This window comes from Diadema antillarum, unplaced genomic scaffold, assembly GCF_040938485.1.
Source record: "Diadema antillarum isolate AM-2024a unplaced genomic scaffold, OU_Dant_1.0 seq00000286_RagTag, whole genome shotgun sequence".
Taxonomy (NCBI): domain Eukaryota; kingdom Metazoa; phylum Echinodermata; class Echinoidea; order Diadematoida; family Diadematidae; genus Diadema; species Diadema antillarum.
The window spans coordinates 982,765-997,882 of NW_027271314.1; the positions used below are offsets into that span (position 1 = coordinate 982,765).

General features: G+C 38.6%; 1 protein-coding gene across 1 annotated transcript in view; it reads left to right on the forward strand.

Annotated features, from left to right (window-relative positions):
* LOC139730021 (uncharacterized) overlaps nt 1-15,118 on the forward strand; it is a 74,291-nt gene that overhangs the window by 50,396 nt on the left and 8,777 nt on the right. The window contains exon 2 of the mRNA XM_071640938.1: nt 9,155-9,630. Coding sequence (XP_071497039.1) covers nt 9,456-9,630 — 175 coding nt within the window. The 5' untranslated portion in view covers nt 9,155-9,455. The remainder of the gene's footprint in view (nt 1-9,154; nt 9,631-15,118) is intronic.

Genomic DNA, 15,118 nt, shown 5'->3' on the forward strand with positions numbered 1-15,118 from the left:
ATGAACGATCAAGTTAACTGACTTGCATCGTTGAGATATTGAAGGAGAAGCGTTTTTTTTTTCTAGATGAAAATAACTGCATCTGTGTTTTCATTTTATTTCATTTTCAGTAAAATAGAGATAGTTTTATGTGCAACGAACCCCTAAGATTGATGCCTTTCCATTAAAAAGAGAAAAATTTACCAGATCAGCAAAAGATTGCACATTAGAATTTGAAAGAATATCCAATTTTCCAATCATAACAGTAATCAATGAAATAAAATAAAACTAAGGTAACTTTGCAAGAAAATTTGAAATAAAGACGTGTAATCCAAAAACTGGATCTTCAAGTCAAGATCTTTCTTTCTTGTTCTTTGCCACAAGTGGCCAAAAATTTAGTTTAGAATAATAAGAAGCGATGGGTGAAACAGACTTTCACGGTGACAGGATCCAAAGACATGGCGTATCGTATTTCCAGACTTGGGAAAGTCCAATATTGACATGAGGTTACCCTTGAGAAATCACGTGGACAGGTCTGCCGTGAAGTGACCCTTTTCTTATCCTTTTCCCCCCTGCACTTGACATTTCATGATTATTTGGTGAATGCTGATGTTCGTCTCTTATTCGTCATGATATAAAGGGTGTCGATTTCACACGTGCATTAGTTCTTTCATTAAACTGGGTTTCTTGTGTTTTTGTCTAAACGTATACCTTTTGATAATTATCAGGATGTTCTCGATATCACCAACGATTGATCTTTAAATACTTTTAGACTATAGTAAGGGTGGAGTGGGGGTATACAAATGTAGATGTTTATATCATGTTGCCTGTCGCCTATCTAAGTTCTGTTCTCGTATTTCAGAAACCATGTGGATTCATGAACTATGCAAAATAATGATAATTTTGCCAAACATGGCAAAGGGAGCGCTTTACATACCATGATGCCGAGTATGCAGCACACGTCTAGCTAAGCCTGCTCCCTGTCTATATATCAGATTACAGTCTGCTAGGATCGAGTAAGGCATGGAATAGATTTTTTTTTCTCCCGAAGTGTCGAGAGTGGCATATCCGAATGAGAGGCAGCACCAGGAGCTGTTGGAGGGGAAATCCCCCGGGGGATCACTTTCCAGAAACGGCGGGCGCCACCTCAGTCACCCGGGAAAGCCAGTGCCTAAGGACGACCTGTTTTGGTGGATTTTGCGGCGAGCAATGAGCCGACGGGCCGATAATTCTCCCAGCGGGCGGGTTGCTGCTGGACAAGTTCTGTCGGGCTTTCTTGCTCTTCTGTGTTTGGTTTTGTTTTTGCTCTCACTGAGATAGATTTGATATGGTCTGTTCAAGTTTTGTTCCCTTTCTTTTCTTTTCTTTTTTTTTTTTTTTTTTTTTTGGGGGGGGGGGGTCTTTGCAATACTGGATTTCATAAAATTACTGCAGTTCATGAAACTTAATGTTTTCGTGGCTTATCGGTGAAAGCACGCAGACACACATTCGTTGCGCAAAGAATTGACATGGCATAGCATGGCAAAAATACAAGAGGGCCAGAGCCTTACAAAAGCAGTTGCCCTTTCCAGTCCCAACGCACCCCTCAGAAGCTTATAGGATATGAAGCATACAACTGCAGTTCAATGCTTAACGGTGCACCACGTATTCTTTCTTAGGTATGTATGTAACCCAGGAAGGGGCCAAATACATACCCAAGGGCCACATACAAGGGTCACATACATACCCGAGAAAAAATATGAGGTGCACCGTTACGCCTTCTACCACCCATCGTTCTACCGCCACGGAAGCCTTCAAAGATTTCACTTTAATTCAAATCAATTCAATTATTTATTTTTTCATCAGTTAAAGAAAATACATTATGCAAGGTGATGTATTTATCAATTCACCTTTTGAACGATTTGGAAGGACAAGTCATTGAATATGATGTGATATTAAAGCGAACAAAAAGAATAATACACACTTTGCCATTGTAACCACCACCCCCATGCCCCCCCCCCCCCCCCCAGAAAAAAAGAAAAAAAAAAGGAAATATGGCAAATATGGGGAAAAGAGTGTTCAAGTAAAAAGCAACGCTTGTGGAACGTGGATCATTCGAAGAAAAAAATTACCCAAATAACAACACCAATATACCAATAATATAATTTAACTAGTTTATTCTAAATCGATCTACGTAGGGCATACCATTGGATCATTTTATCTTTGATAATGGTACTGATGATACAAAGCATACTATAGACAGTACTTGTTCTGAGCACTTGTCTTAAATACTTTTGCAAACAATTGCAAGTTTACGAAAATTCAGGACATGGGCACAATGGGCATAGCGACATTCTGCTTCCGGCTCCCAAGATGGACTGTTAAAGGGCCTGTACAGTACTGGTTGAGGTGGGGATTCATGTTTTGAACATTCCTAAGTGAGATAATGAGAAACCTCTTATGAAATATATGAAAGAGCATGTAATTTTAAGACGGATTCAACGTTTATTTGATGAAAATTGGTTTTGAAATGGCTGAGATATCCAAAAAAGTGATAATAATAAAAGGCGACAGGCCACAACTTTATTAGGATCTCTTTGTTTCACCTTGTTTTTGGATATCTCAGCCATTTCAAAACCGATTTTCATCAAATAAACTTTTGATACCGTTTAGAATTGCATGCTCTTTGACATCCCATAGGGTGGTTTCTGAATATCGCGCAAAACGTTAAAAGCTAAATCCTCACCTCGACCAGAACTGTACACCCCCTTTAAGCACCTAGCAGTGTTTCTCTTAGTGTAAAAGTGAAATATTCATTCACTTTAGACCTTGTTATTAACATAACTTAACTTAGTTCCAGCCTAAATTCAGTCAATCTGCATACGGTGAAAGGCTTATTTTATCCCCCCCCCCCAAAAAAAAAAATACATTCGAGTATAAATGGAAACACATAATTTCTATTCCCCCAAAGCTTACTGCAAATAATAATACGGATTTTTTTAAAAAAGCTAATAAAGAAAAACAAACATGAAGTTTGGATAAAGGACGCTATGGATGGAGTAATTGATTTGTAGAGAAAGTGGAAGTTAAATGGATTTGATCTAGGATGAAAGTGGTATTCAACGACTGCAAACTTCTGATTGGTCTGTAATTTCCTGTCGACATTTGCAGAAACGGTTCTAAGCCTACGGTGTTTGACTCAGTTCTGACAGGATGATGTATCGTTCAATGTCATTGCAGTGTGCCACCGCTGTCCAAGATGGCGTCGTAGATTAAAAAAAAGATAGACAATAAAACTGAATGCACCTAAAGCAGTTAGCAACGTGGGAGTCAGACGTGTTAACGTACGTGATGGATATGTGGCGGCAAATACTGCAGGAAACAGCCCATTCATTAAAGGGACGTTCTAGACAGTTTATATAATTTTACGTTATGTAGTTTATAAATTGATAGTCCCATGTATATAGATTTGTGAAAGTTATTGTGGTCTTTGAGTAGACAAATTTAATAATCTGAAAAAATACCACCAAAACATATAACGCTCAACAAGCATGATGACACGGGAGGCTCACATATTCCAGTAATGTAGCAAAGTCATTCCATTACAATACCACGTGCTTAACAAGTCCACCTTGGTAGAATATATCGATGCATGCTTTCTTCTTTTGTTCTGCCTCCATGAGCACAAAATCATGCATTCTATTGTAAGTGTTATGTAAAGCTACTATGTCATTATCCTCGTTCATCGGTATTTGATATGAATTTTTAAAACATGTTTATTCACTATCCTAACCACTCTGAATTCTGTAACTCTGTATCCAGTATAACCAATTTATGGGTGTTCAAAAGCAAAAGCCTAAAAATCATCCGGGGGTTTCCTTTAATAATCCCTCCGAAATGCAAATGTAAGCTAATGTAGAGTAGTGACAGGACTCTACAAAACAACAATAAACAAACAAACAAAACACGATAAACAATACGATTATTTTCATGACTGATTTTTTGACACATTGAAAATTCAAGCAAGATAACAATTTCTCTCCAAATCATTTTATGATACCCTTTCCACCCACGTCTATCGATAAGATCGCCCTGGTTACAAAGACCAATGACACGAACTAACTTTCATCATGTTTATAGCGTCTCTTTTCTCTTTCCTGCATGAAGAGTTCACATCAAACGTAGATAGACATATCTGGTAGGGGAATAAATCAATTTTGCCGGAATCTGTAACTGTTATCAAGGCATAACCTATTGCAAAATCCTATTGCAACATTGAAATTACGACAAGCAGGAAGATGGGGAGACAATATCGTTTGATTTCAAGCATGTTATTAAGTCCTGAAGACCTAAATAGAACCTAAGATCTGTTGGAAGAAAAGGGGAGAGGATGGGAAGATAGATGATGAGACTCAGATGTCTTCATTGCCATACAGTAAATGTTAGCAGACTATATCATGTAACTGCCGATACATACGTGTAAATAAAGGTTTTCTCTTCCGAGAGATCTGTAAATCCAGGTCAAGCAATGTACCAAATCTAGATCAAAGCACACCAGAGGCATGTTAAAGTTTTCTATTATACCCAACCCACTCCTTTTTTAATCATCGTACCATAATCTTCTGACCTACTCTGCAAAGAGGGACGGAGAGAGAGAGAGAGAGACACACACACACAGAAAGAGAGAACATTAGAAACTAATGTTGAGGCTCTAGGCAATCCAAGTACAGAAGGAAAGCAATAGTTTATGCTCTAGACTTTGCACGTTCAAACGCATATAGACTAATACAAGTCTGTCACTGTCTGTAATGTGTCACCGCTTCAGTTTATAGAGCTTCTTATTCATGCTTAACAGACTCACATGATACTTTTCCTTTTTCATTTTCAAATTGACCGATATTTTCCGTTACGGCATATCCATATATTAAATCTTACTTTCTGACCAATAGGTCTATATTTCACTTTCATATTCAAGCATAATGAACACTTTTAGCCAAGGTGGCAAAAGTGTTAATATTGCACCTTTATACGCAATGTACGAGCTTTAACACTGTTTCTCATCGACTTTGTCTAATGGTGCATGTGAAGGCTGAAACACCTACATTGTACATTAATAGGATGAGCATATTATACGAAGGCAGCTAAGACTATTTTCCAGAAAAAGGAGATGGTGCCTTGTATTACACGAGATTAGTATCTTGCAAGATAAACACTCAAATGTTTAGAGGATCCGCATTTTGTTTTCTATCTTTTGTTTGATAATGAGAATTCCGAATTCTCATTTTGTTCCGCTTTGCTTGTTCCTCTGAATTTAGCAGGTGATATTCGACTTCAAAATACGAGAGATGTCGTTTGAGTAGTCACTCAAGAGTACCCATTTTAATTCTTATCACAACTTTACTATTTGACAGTCTTTTTCCATGTCAGAGTATAGGTCCTAATCTCTTGATATTCGTACTCTGCGTCGACAGTTTCCTCACGCGTTCTTTTGTCATAATTTCTGCATTATTTCCTAGATTATGTATGCCTTTAAGGATCTCTGAAATCTTGATGAGCCAGCGTCGGTCAGAGCCGGGGTTGATCGAGGCATCGAGTGGTGTTAAAGAAAATAACGATTTTTCCCGCGCATTCCAGAGGGTATCCGCGCGCGGTAATTGGCCATACGGTTCCTCGCGGACATTATCCGCTTTATTGAGTTTGGTGGGGAGCCCATGCTTCACGGATCATTTAGTCGCCGCTCCCAACGTGTAGAATCCCTGACGGGGCTCGCTCGCCTCGACTTCATAACCATCTCGTCCGTATTCCGTCTTCAAAAGCAAAATGACAATCTGCATCCTTATCTCTCTACCCCCCCCCCCACTACCATCTTCCCCACCCCTCTCCCTTTTACTTGCATCATATTTTTTCTTTCCTTTACGGCTCCAATGTTTTATTCTGTCCTTTTCTCTTTCCACCCCCTTCCCTAACTTTGTTTCCTGTCACCCTCATCTCTTCTTCTCTTGCTATCAGTCTTCCATGTGATCCTCATCTCCCTGTTCATCACTTTTGCTCCTCAAATTCTTTCACCCTCAGCCTAGTGACTTTGAGTTTGAGTTTGAGTTTATTTATTTTACCACGGTAAAAAGCTTGCTATCAGCTAAAAGCTGTTTTTCAGCAAGGCCGTGAAATGATAACAAAAACATAGAAATCATACAATGAAGAGAAATACAAAAAAAGCCATAATAATTACAAACGAACGCAAAAAAAAAGTCAAAAAAGTCACAAAGTGTGCGAAGTGTAACATAAAAAGTATATACAATTAACACAAGAAATCAAAATGAGAATTGAGGAAAAGAATTATACAGAAATACACAAAGGTTTGAAGAAATTGGCAATCATAATATCACATTGCAAAGAGATTTAAACGTTTGAAAATGACAGACGAGCTTCTAACGAAAGGGGGGGGGGGGTCAAATGAATTGACACACCTCTTCTGTGAGCAAATATTTGATTATACAAAATTAACACTTGGATATAAGTTGAATATAAATTGTTTCAATCATACAAATCTTTTCTTTATTTCTGTTATGAATAATTTGATGTCATTTCATCTCCTGGTCTGCTGATGTCATTAGACCATCGGGGTTGAGCGTTTTTATCGCTCTATACTCTCATATTTTTGCTTGTTTTGTTTTGTTTTGTTTTGTTTTGTTTTTGACGGGGGGGGGATATGGTGCCACATTTACTTCCATTTTCCGTCTCACACGTCTTCTTAACGTCCTTTTACCTCTATCGGTACATTTCTTTGATTGTTCTAAACGTGCAACTTCAAAATTTTGCTCACTCGCTTTGTAATATTGGCGCGCAACGGTAAGTATTCAAGTATATTAAAAAGGCCTAGATTCACGCGTTGTGCGCCATATTATGGCTGATCTTGCAATGAGTCGCAATTTCTTGAAGAACCATAAACTACGAGACAAGGTTTGAGATATACCAGGACAACGCATTCATTCTGTTTATTTACAGTTCTCTCTTCATTTCTGTGATACGACGTAGGCCTTTAATATTGAATAAGAAAGAGGAAAAACAAAACAACCAACACTCAAACGTTAACCCCTGACGCAGTGATGTCTGAAAGCAACGAAATGATATACGGTGCACATGTTGTGCTGATGCATACTGAGTTTACAGTGTCATGTAAGAGTGTTTTTGCATCTAAATAATTGAAACGTTGAAGCATGTCAGGACTGTGTACACACCCGATAAATGCAATATAGGGATACAATGTCACTCAGATCATTGCAGATACATCCGCGCCAACCCGGGACCCCATGAGACGACTAACAATAGAAGAATGCGAAATGAGAACGAGGTAAACATCGTCACATCAGACAAAATGTAAGATTAAAGGTAGATTCCCATTAGATTAGCGTGTTGTATGACTATTCATATTTTGACCCGTATAGCTAAAGGGTGTGGTAGGATACATTCAGTTTTATTACAAAAAGTTATGAAGACGGATGCAATGTGCAACGTCTATACAAAAAGTAAAAAAAAACCCCAACTACAATAATGAATGTAAAACAATGTACATACAATAATTATTTGACTGTTTTTATAGAGGTCGATACGTAATAAGTACGTACATAGTTTTGTATGTGTGTGTGTGTGTGTGTGTGTGTGTGTGTGTGTGTATGTGCTTACATAGTTATTAGATGAGGGTAAGAATAAATGAAATTAGGACACCTCAAATTTACCTCCGTTTTCACTTTTCCATAGAAGTGATTTTGAGTCCGTTCCAAGTCAAATTGAGCCATCTTTGCCTTTATATCGGCATGATATTTATAGTGGTGAGGCCTGTATGCCTTGAATGACATTGTTGGGCTTTTTTTTTCTTTGCCATGCATAAGGAACGCAGCAAAGCCTCATTGTAAGGAACAAAAACCGATCTTTTTCCATAGCTCTATCTTGCTTGTTCCTGCTTTTCTATCGCTGGACTACAAATTGAGCACTCTGAATGGAATTTGATATCGACCTTCAGTCCGCTGAAGAATGCGTTCTCCACCAAACCCTTCATTAGTAGGATGCATTACAAAAACGTGATTCAAATACTGACCCCGTTTGACGACAAATTCACAAATTACATCATGCATAATTAAAACTGGATCCTGACCTAATGCCATTCGTCAACAATTTCTCGTTCGTTTAACCTCCTCCACACCCGGTCCCTTTCTTTTACACATTTACGCCCACTCTTCCTTCGACGTGGGCAATGTCATGTGACACGTCGTAAGTAGTCGGGCATTATCTGCAGTGTGTGTGCGGTTCATTGTGTGTGTGCGTGTGTGTGCGCGCACGCGTGTTGTACGCACAAGGAACATGATGTAATTGGCTGAAGTTGAAGCTTAATTCGCGATGTCACGTCGGGACTGGCAATTTGCTCGGGGTCATATATAGCCACCCACGCTATCCCCAACCTGCTTATCACGCCGTCGCATCGGCTAAAAAAGTCGCGGGCTGTCGGGACGAAAGGCATCCGGATTACATCTCGGGCTACACCGGATTTGGAGACATTAGTCGAAGCGTTCGAGTGGATGACAGCCCATGATCAGCTCTGATCTCAGAGCGCGGATAGCTCACTTATCCCACGGATACCTTTTCGACTTGTGATTTCTCGAAAGAGACCTTGTCGTGCACGTCCGTAAGACAGGCTTTCCTTCCACTCCTTCCCATTCCTCCCCCCCCCCTCCCCCGTTGGTGTTTTTCCCTCGAGGGCGAATATAAATATATGAATTTGGATTTCACTAACTTTCTCATTTTTATTTTTGTTGGCTAATGTTGGTTTGTGGGAGTGGACGGTCAATGCAGAATAAGTTTAGGCACAGACAACTTATGATAGGAGCCTCTTCCCCAAAAAGAAAAAGGCTGGGTTGATCAATAAAATCGGTAGACGTTTATCTTTGTCAAACACTTGTTGGCTTTTCAGGTGTACAATCTGTGTTAATGTTCCAGGTAGACGGACAGTGTTATTTTGCAAACCTGGGGATGTAATTATGTTTTACTTGATTTTTATTTATTTAATTTTTTTTCGCTAGAGAATTCAAATTCAAGTCAAGTGTTAAAAGGAGATGGTGATGCTTAACACGATCATGCTTACTGTCATAATTACATTTCCTTTTTGTTTTATTTTTCACCGTTTTGACTTGTCTAAATCCAGGTCCCACACAGGAGTAGTGTGAACGAAAGCCAAGCACGGGGCATAACGGGAGAACATCTTCGGCAGGCGAATGAACTTTGGGGTGTCCCTTCACGGATGACCGCATTGACAACTTACATAACGCACTTCGATCGCTTCTTTTCAGACTCACGTCCACACACCACGACATTCCCACAGTCCTATTTACAGACTCACAAATAAACACACAAGCATACACGCATAAATTTAACAGTAAAGCACGCATAGGTGCTGCCCAAAACACATCCAACACAAACACACACACACACATATCCTAATCACAATGAAGACGATTTATCAGGCTCTCGTCGCTTTCCTCGTGGTTCTTGTGTGTGCGGCGTGGACGTGTCAAGCCTTCAGTCTGCAGGCAGACCTAGCCAGGAGAGAGGCGGCCGCCGACGCACTAGCCGAAATGACCGACCAGGAGATTTATAACATGCTTGTCAATCTAGCTAACGGTGAGTGCAACTAACTGACGATTTCAGGTGTTACATTCAGACGGTGATCTGCACCTCGAGGATAAGCTCTATGGGGCGCCAAGTGTCGCTTGGTCGATTTCGTGACGAAATCGACCGTGCGACACTTGGCGCCCCATAGAGCTTATCCCCGAAGTTAAGGATCACCGTCTGAATGTAATTAGTTTTCGGTAGATTTGCCCATCTAAAAATTACTTAGATGAAAGGGATAACATATTCTCCATTGGCGGCTAACCGCGAGGAAAAAGCACGTCAGGGATATCTCTTTCACGGGTATCGGTCGAATAGAATTATCTAAAGGTGTAATCATTTGTTATCCATGTTATTGATTGTTGCTGTTTACTGAACTACATCCACCGTGAATTTTTTTTTTCTCTCACATAGATAATGTCATAGAAACATAGTTTATCTGGCATAGAATGGGGAATCGTGAGCAATCAAACGCACCACAGAGGTAATTAATTACAAGAATGTAGTGGTGTCATCTGTTGCATTATTTTGCGATGCGATACACTTATTGCCACAAAAACAAATCACACATCAGAAGAAATCTGTTTTGAAAACAGATAAGGTTTAAGGTGTTGGCGTCCTGTCGTTGATACAATGTATTCAATATCGGTATTCCATTATGTTAAGCTGAAGGTTTATTTACATTTATATTATGTGTTTCTGCCGCGTCTTAGTCTTTCTCTATTTCTGATTTTTCCTTGATCAATGAAACAAAACTTCATGTTATTTTCCATTCTTATGCGTTTACTTTTCTCGTAACTTATTTGTGCACTAATATCTTCTTTTTTTGGACTTCAGGTCAATCCTTTAAGCGTTGATATTGACGGCTGAGCAATATGAAGCGTGATGTGCCTTTAAAGTATTTTACGCAAATTTTATTCCGTCCAGTAACCATGGTAACTAAAGTGAACTACTAGATGAACTAACCTAAAAAAAACTATAAACTACCAAACTAACCAACATTTTGCCCAAAATATTCTTTCATGGGCCTCATATCAGGTTATTTTTTTTTCCTACGCATTTTGAGCATTTTGTGCAAAGATATCTTTCCATTAGATGTAAGTGCAGGAAAATGTATGCTTACGCGCATAATTCTTTGAGCACCGGCGTCTATTTTATCGGATTCAAAGAAAATCTCCACAGATTTAGTAGCTCAAAAGTTTGCGAAATGTACGTCATACCTGTCACACACCTAGGACGATTTATTTTGCGGACTTCAAAGGAGCTCAAATTTTTAGAGTATTTCCCATTTCAAATATGGCAATTCAGCGTGTAATATAGAAGTCAGAGCTAAAAGCTTGCGGAGGTGGGAGGGTGGAAGAATAGAGAGGTATAAAAAAATGGAACAAAAATATTCAGATAAAAGACTGAAATCTCGCCACAAAATCAACTCCTGTACCAACTAGGTCGTAAGACTGCAAACCTTCATATTCTTCTTGCTTATGCTAACTTGTACTAGTCATTTTGTGTGTGTGTGTGTGTGTGTGTGTGTGTGTGTGTGTGTGCTTCTGGGTGTGTCTGTTTGCGTTTTTGCGTCATACTGATGATAGTTGAGCGCAGCAACAACAACTGTATAATCTACTGAGCTGCAAGAACTACTTAATACTGTTTGCCTCACCGTCGGTAAAATTTTTAGTAGTGAATATCAAATGAATATCAAATCCATAAAACATATCAATTTACTATGCTGATTTACACAACAGTATAGACAAAGTTTATGAAAAACTTTCACTATAAAACAATTTAAAAATGCAGGTGTGTGGGGAAAGGAATGCAAAGAGGCTTTCTGAATTCTAGTATGAAACGTTTAGTATTTATACATATGAATACAATATGTGCGTACAAAATAATGTACGTATGTTTTCATGCGTAACATTTCATTTCATTTAATTTTTATTTCATTTCCGGCCAAAGCAAATGATATGACAGTTGCATATAAACAAATTAAGTACAATGTAACTTTTACATATCCAAATGAAATTTAAATACACGTCATTTGTTTGCATGAATCAATAAACATACTTCAGTTGAAGAAATACATGGACAAACATATGTACTGGTATGTCTGCACAAATGCCTTCATAAGGATGTGTGAAGGAGCTCGCTACATCCCAACTTCTCCGTCTACTTTTCATTTACGGGCAGAATTGAGGAAGAGGTTTGGGCTTGAGGTATAGGCGTTGTGTCAAGTGCCACTGGGACGCACACCCTTAATGGAAGGATTACTAGCAATGCCTATAACAGATGTGGGATGTGATTATTTGCGCGGACAAAAGTATAATGAGATGACGCAAGCAGAAAACTAAGGCGAGAACGTGAGGGTGTCAGTGTAGAGGAGAGATCTATAAAAAGATTAGAAATTATTGTGGGGGGACAGGATATGCAATCTGTATAAGATTTGAATGTATTTCCACATGATGTGCATTGTGATAGTAGGGTTGTCAGTCTGCTCCGGTAACTGTAATAAGTCCTCTTTTTTTGCCTTATTCTTCTATATAGTTCCTGTTGTTTAAGATTTTCATGCAATGTTCGGGTCATTACCCTCAGTTTTATATGAAGTAATTTCATCCAAACTTTCTCTCTCTCTCTCTTTCAGTCTAGAGTGACATTGCACTTTAGGCATCGAGGAATACTGCCAGATATGATTGACTAGGTATAGGTTTTCTTCCTTTTTTTAATATTCATGTGACCATCAAAGTTCAGACTACCAAAATGTCCTGCATTACTTTGTAAGAAATTCAAGCTTTATCGAGTTTGTATATCGTATGTTTGTGTGCTCCAGAATGAGAGGGTTATTTTTGTATGTTCTTTTTTTTTTCAAAGAACGTCGGTCTCCAGACATACCAGAAGACGCCGTTTTATTTCTATCAGTGCTTAATAAAGTCTGAAACACTCTTTTAAATTTCTTTTCATATCATATTTAAGAGAACCTAGACAATGATTGAGGTTTTTCCCTTTATCTTAATTGTATAATTGCGTATTATCACATGAATCATTCTCTGATATCGTTAAACAGAGATGTATTCATTCGCTCAGCTTGGTCATTGCTTCAGGAATAAATCAGGTCTAAAAAGGAAATGTCCATGTCATTTTACTTGAACAATACTCTTTGAAGGAACTTGTATTGTTGCTGCTGTGAAAATATTTCTTCATTAGAATTCAACGGCATTCATTCAAACGAAGATGGAGAAAGAATTATACTTTATAATATCACCCCACAACTGTTAATTCAATTTCCATAGAGACTTCGAGTAACGCTCTGCTTCTCCTTGATGAGTCGTCAGTAAACTTTGTCGCCATCCTACACAGATACTAGCACAATTTCTGGAAAGAAAAGTACATTAAGATGATGAGCACAAACTGTAAATATTTTCAGGGAAAGATCAACAGTAGCATCGTGTCCCGTAAGATATTCTCAAACACACTCCTTTTACAGTAAGGGTTCAAACCCTGTTTGTTTCGTTGGTCTTCTCTATCTTTGTCCGTGCATTGCGTTATACTGCTATACGCTCATAATAATACTGCCGAAGAGCAATTGCTAGCCATTACTGTTGAAGGCGCTAACCCACAGGCGCGATGATAACCTAATTCAAACTATCACTTTTCCCCGGCGTGAGTAGAATACAAGTTAAGTGACAGAGGGGTCTCGCGCTATTTTGACTTCAACAACCCGGTGGCTTTGCGGGTAGCTCCGGCTAAACGATAGCTAATCCTGACAGACTTCCGAATCGGGCTGAAATCCATAGCCTTGTTCACACCAAAACTCAAGGGGGCCACTCGTTCTCGTCTGTCAGCCGACCTTCCATCACGCTCACGCCGACAGCATCGCTCTCCGGCGCGTATTGCCTCACGGTTTGCGAAATTAGATTCTCAGAAAAAAAAAGTGTGTATTTCTGCTATGTTGTTCCGTTTTAGCTTTAATGATTTCTGTGTGTTCTTCCCGACATCCATCCCCCCCCCCCTCTCCTCAACGTTCTCCTTTGCAAATGTATTCACCATCGTCTTCCTTTATAGTTTGTAGCTAGAATACAGCCATTGCCCGAAAGCGGGAGCATGCGGTGAATATTCAGTAGAGATCATTTACCCATGTAGACGGTGCTTTGGGACTGGGGCTACTTGTTGTTTGATATCCCGAAGTATCCATTGTGAAGCGGTAACTGCAGTTTGATATGCCTTTACGACGTTTATAAACTTCCCTCTTCAAAGTGCAACGGACAGGCAAAGTCACCCATCTCAAACCACCCTACCCCGCCCCTCTCTTTAAATCTAGAAAATATGCATTATTCTTGAAACCAATATGTAGCGAAATTCCCTAACATCTTGTGAGTGTGTGAAGATTTCCTCTCTGTAACAGAATGACACCGAAAGTTGCATTTGAGACAAGAAAAAGAAATGTTTTTGAGGTTCCAGCAATTCTTTAAAGGGTTTCATTTCCTTTAACATTAGTTTTTATAGTCATTATTTGTATATGCCATAGGTTAAACTATGAAGAATAATAAAATGATGCCTTGTATCTGCATATGATCATTTAATTTTGACACGACCCACATTTATATAGGGCATGAACATTTAAAAAAAAAAAATCAATATTCCCCAGGTTATGTGCTGTTTACATCAGAGCGGCTTCTCCTGTAACACAATGCAGTCCTCCTACTCATAGTTCCCTATTTTAATGTTTCATATAAGAGAGATTTGGATCATACGACCTTTTGGGGTTTCAAAACTTGTCAACACACCGGATGAAGACCGTTTTGTTAGGGGTAAAGGTGTTTGCGCGTTTGTGAGACCGCCTGTGGGTGAAAACTCCATTCATATATCACATTCAGTTCACTTTATGTCGAAGTCCTAAGCGCGCTGTGTGTCTGTTTTTTTTTCCTAGCCTGTATCAAAATAAAACATACTTTCTGCTATGTGCTCTGTGTATAATCAAGTCTTACATTAAGAGCATGAGGGATAATCATCTATCATGATATCTAAACTTGAAAACTGAAAAATTACACAATTACACAATTAACAATGATGATCCTTTGTTACAAAAAGAAAAATGCCAGATTTCCATGTAAATAGAAGTATTGTGAAATGCGATTCTTTTTGACAATCAAGCCAAAAGATAACGCTTTAAATCAAATTTATTCAGACGCTGTGCCTTATTTTGCTATTTGTGGAAATTTCGAACATTATATTATCGTATTATTGTATATCGTGGACATTGCATTAAGGGTACTGTTTACTTTTGGGAGAAGTGATTAAAAATGTTATCTCATTGATGCATAATAGATTATGTGGAGGTCAGCTGTTATCAAAAAACATCACACCATATAATAATTTCGCAGTAAAACCGAAAATAATAAGCAGATATCACTGTTTTTTCTCAAAAACCGTAAGTGTAGACGGTTTAATCTTATTATACAAACGATGTTGTTATAACTATCATTCACATTTTGTATATTCAACAATACTT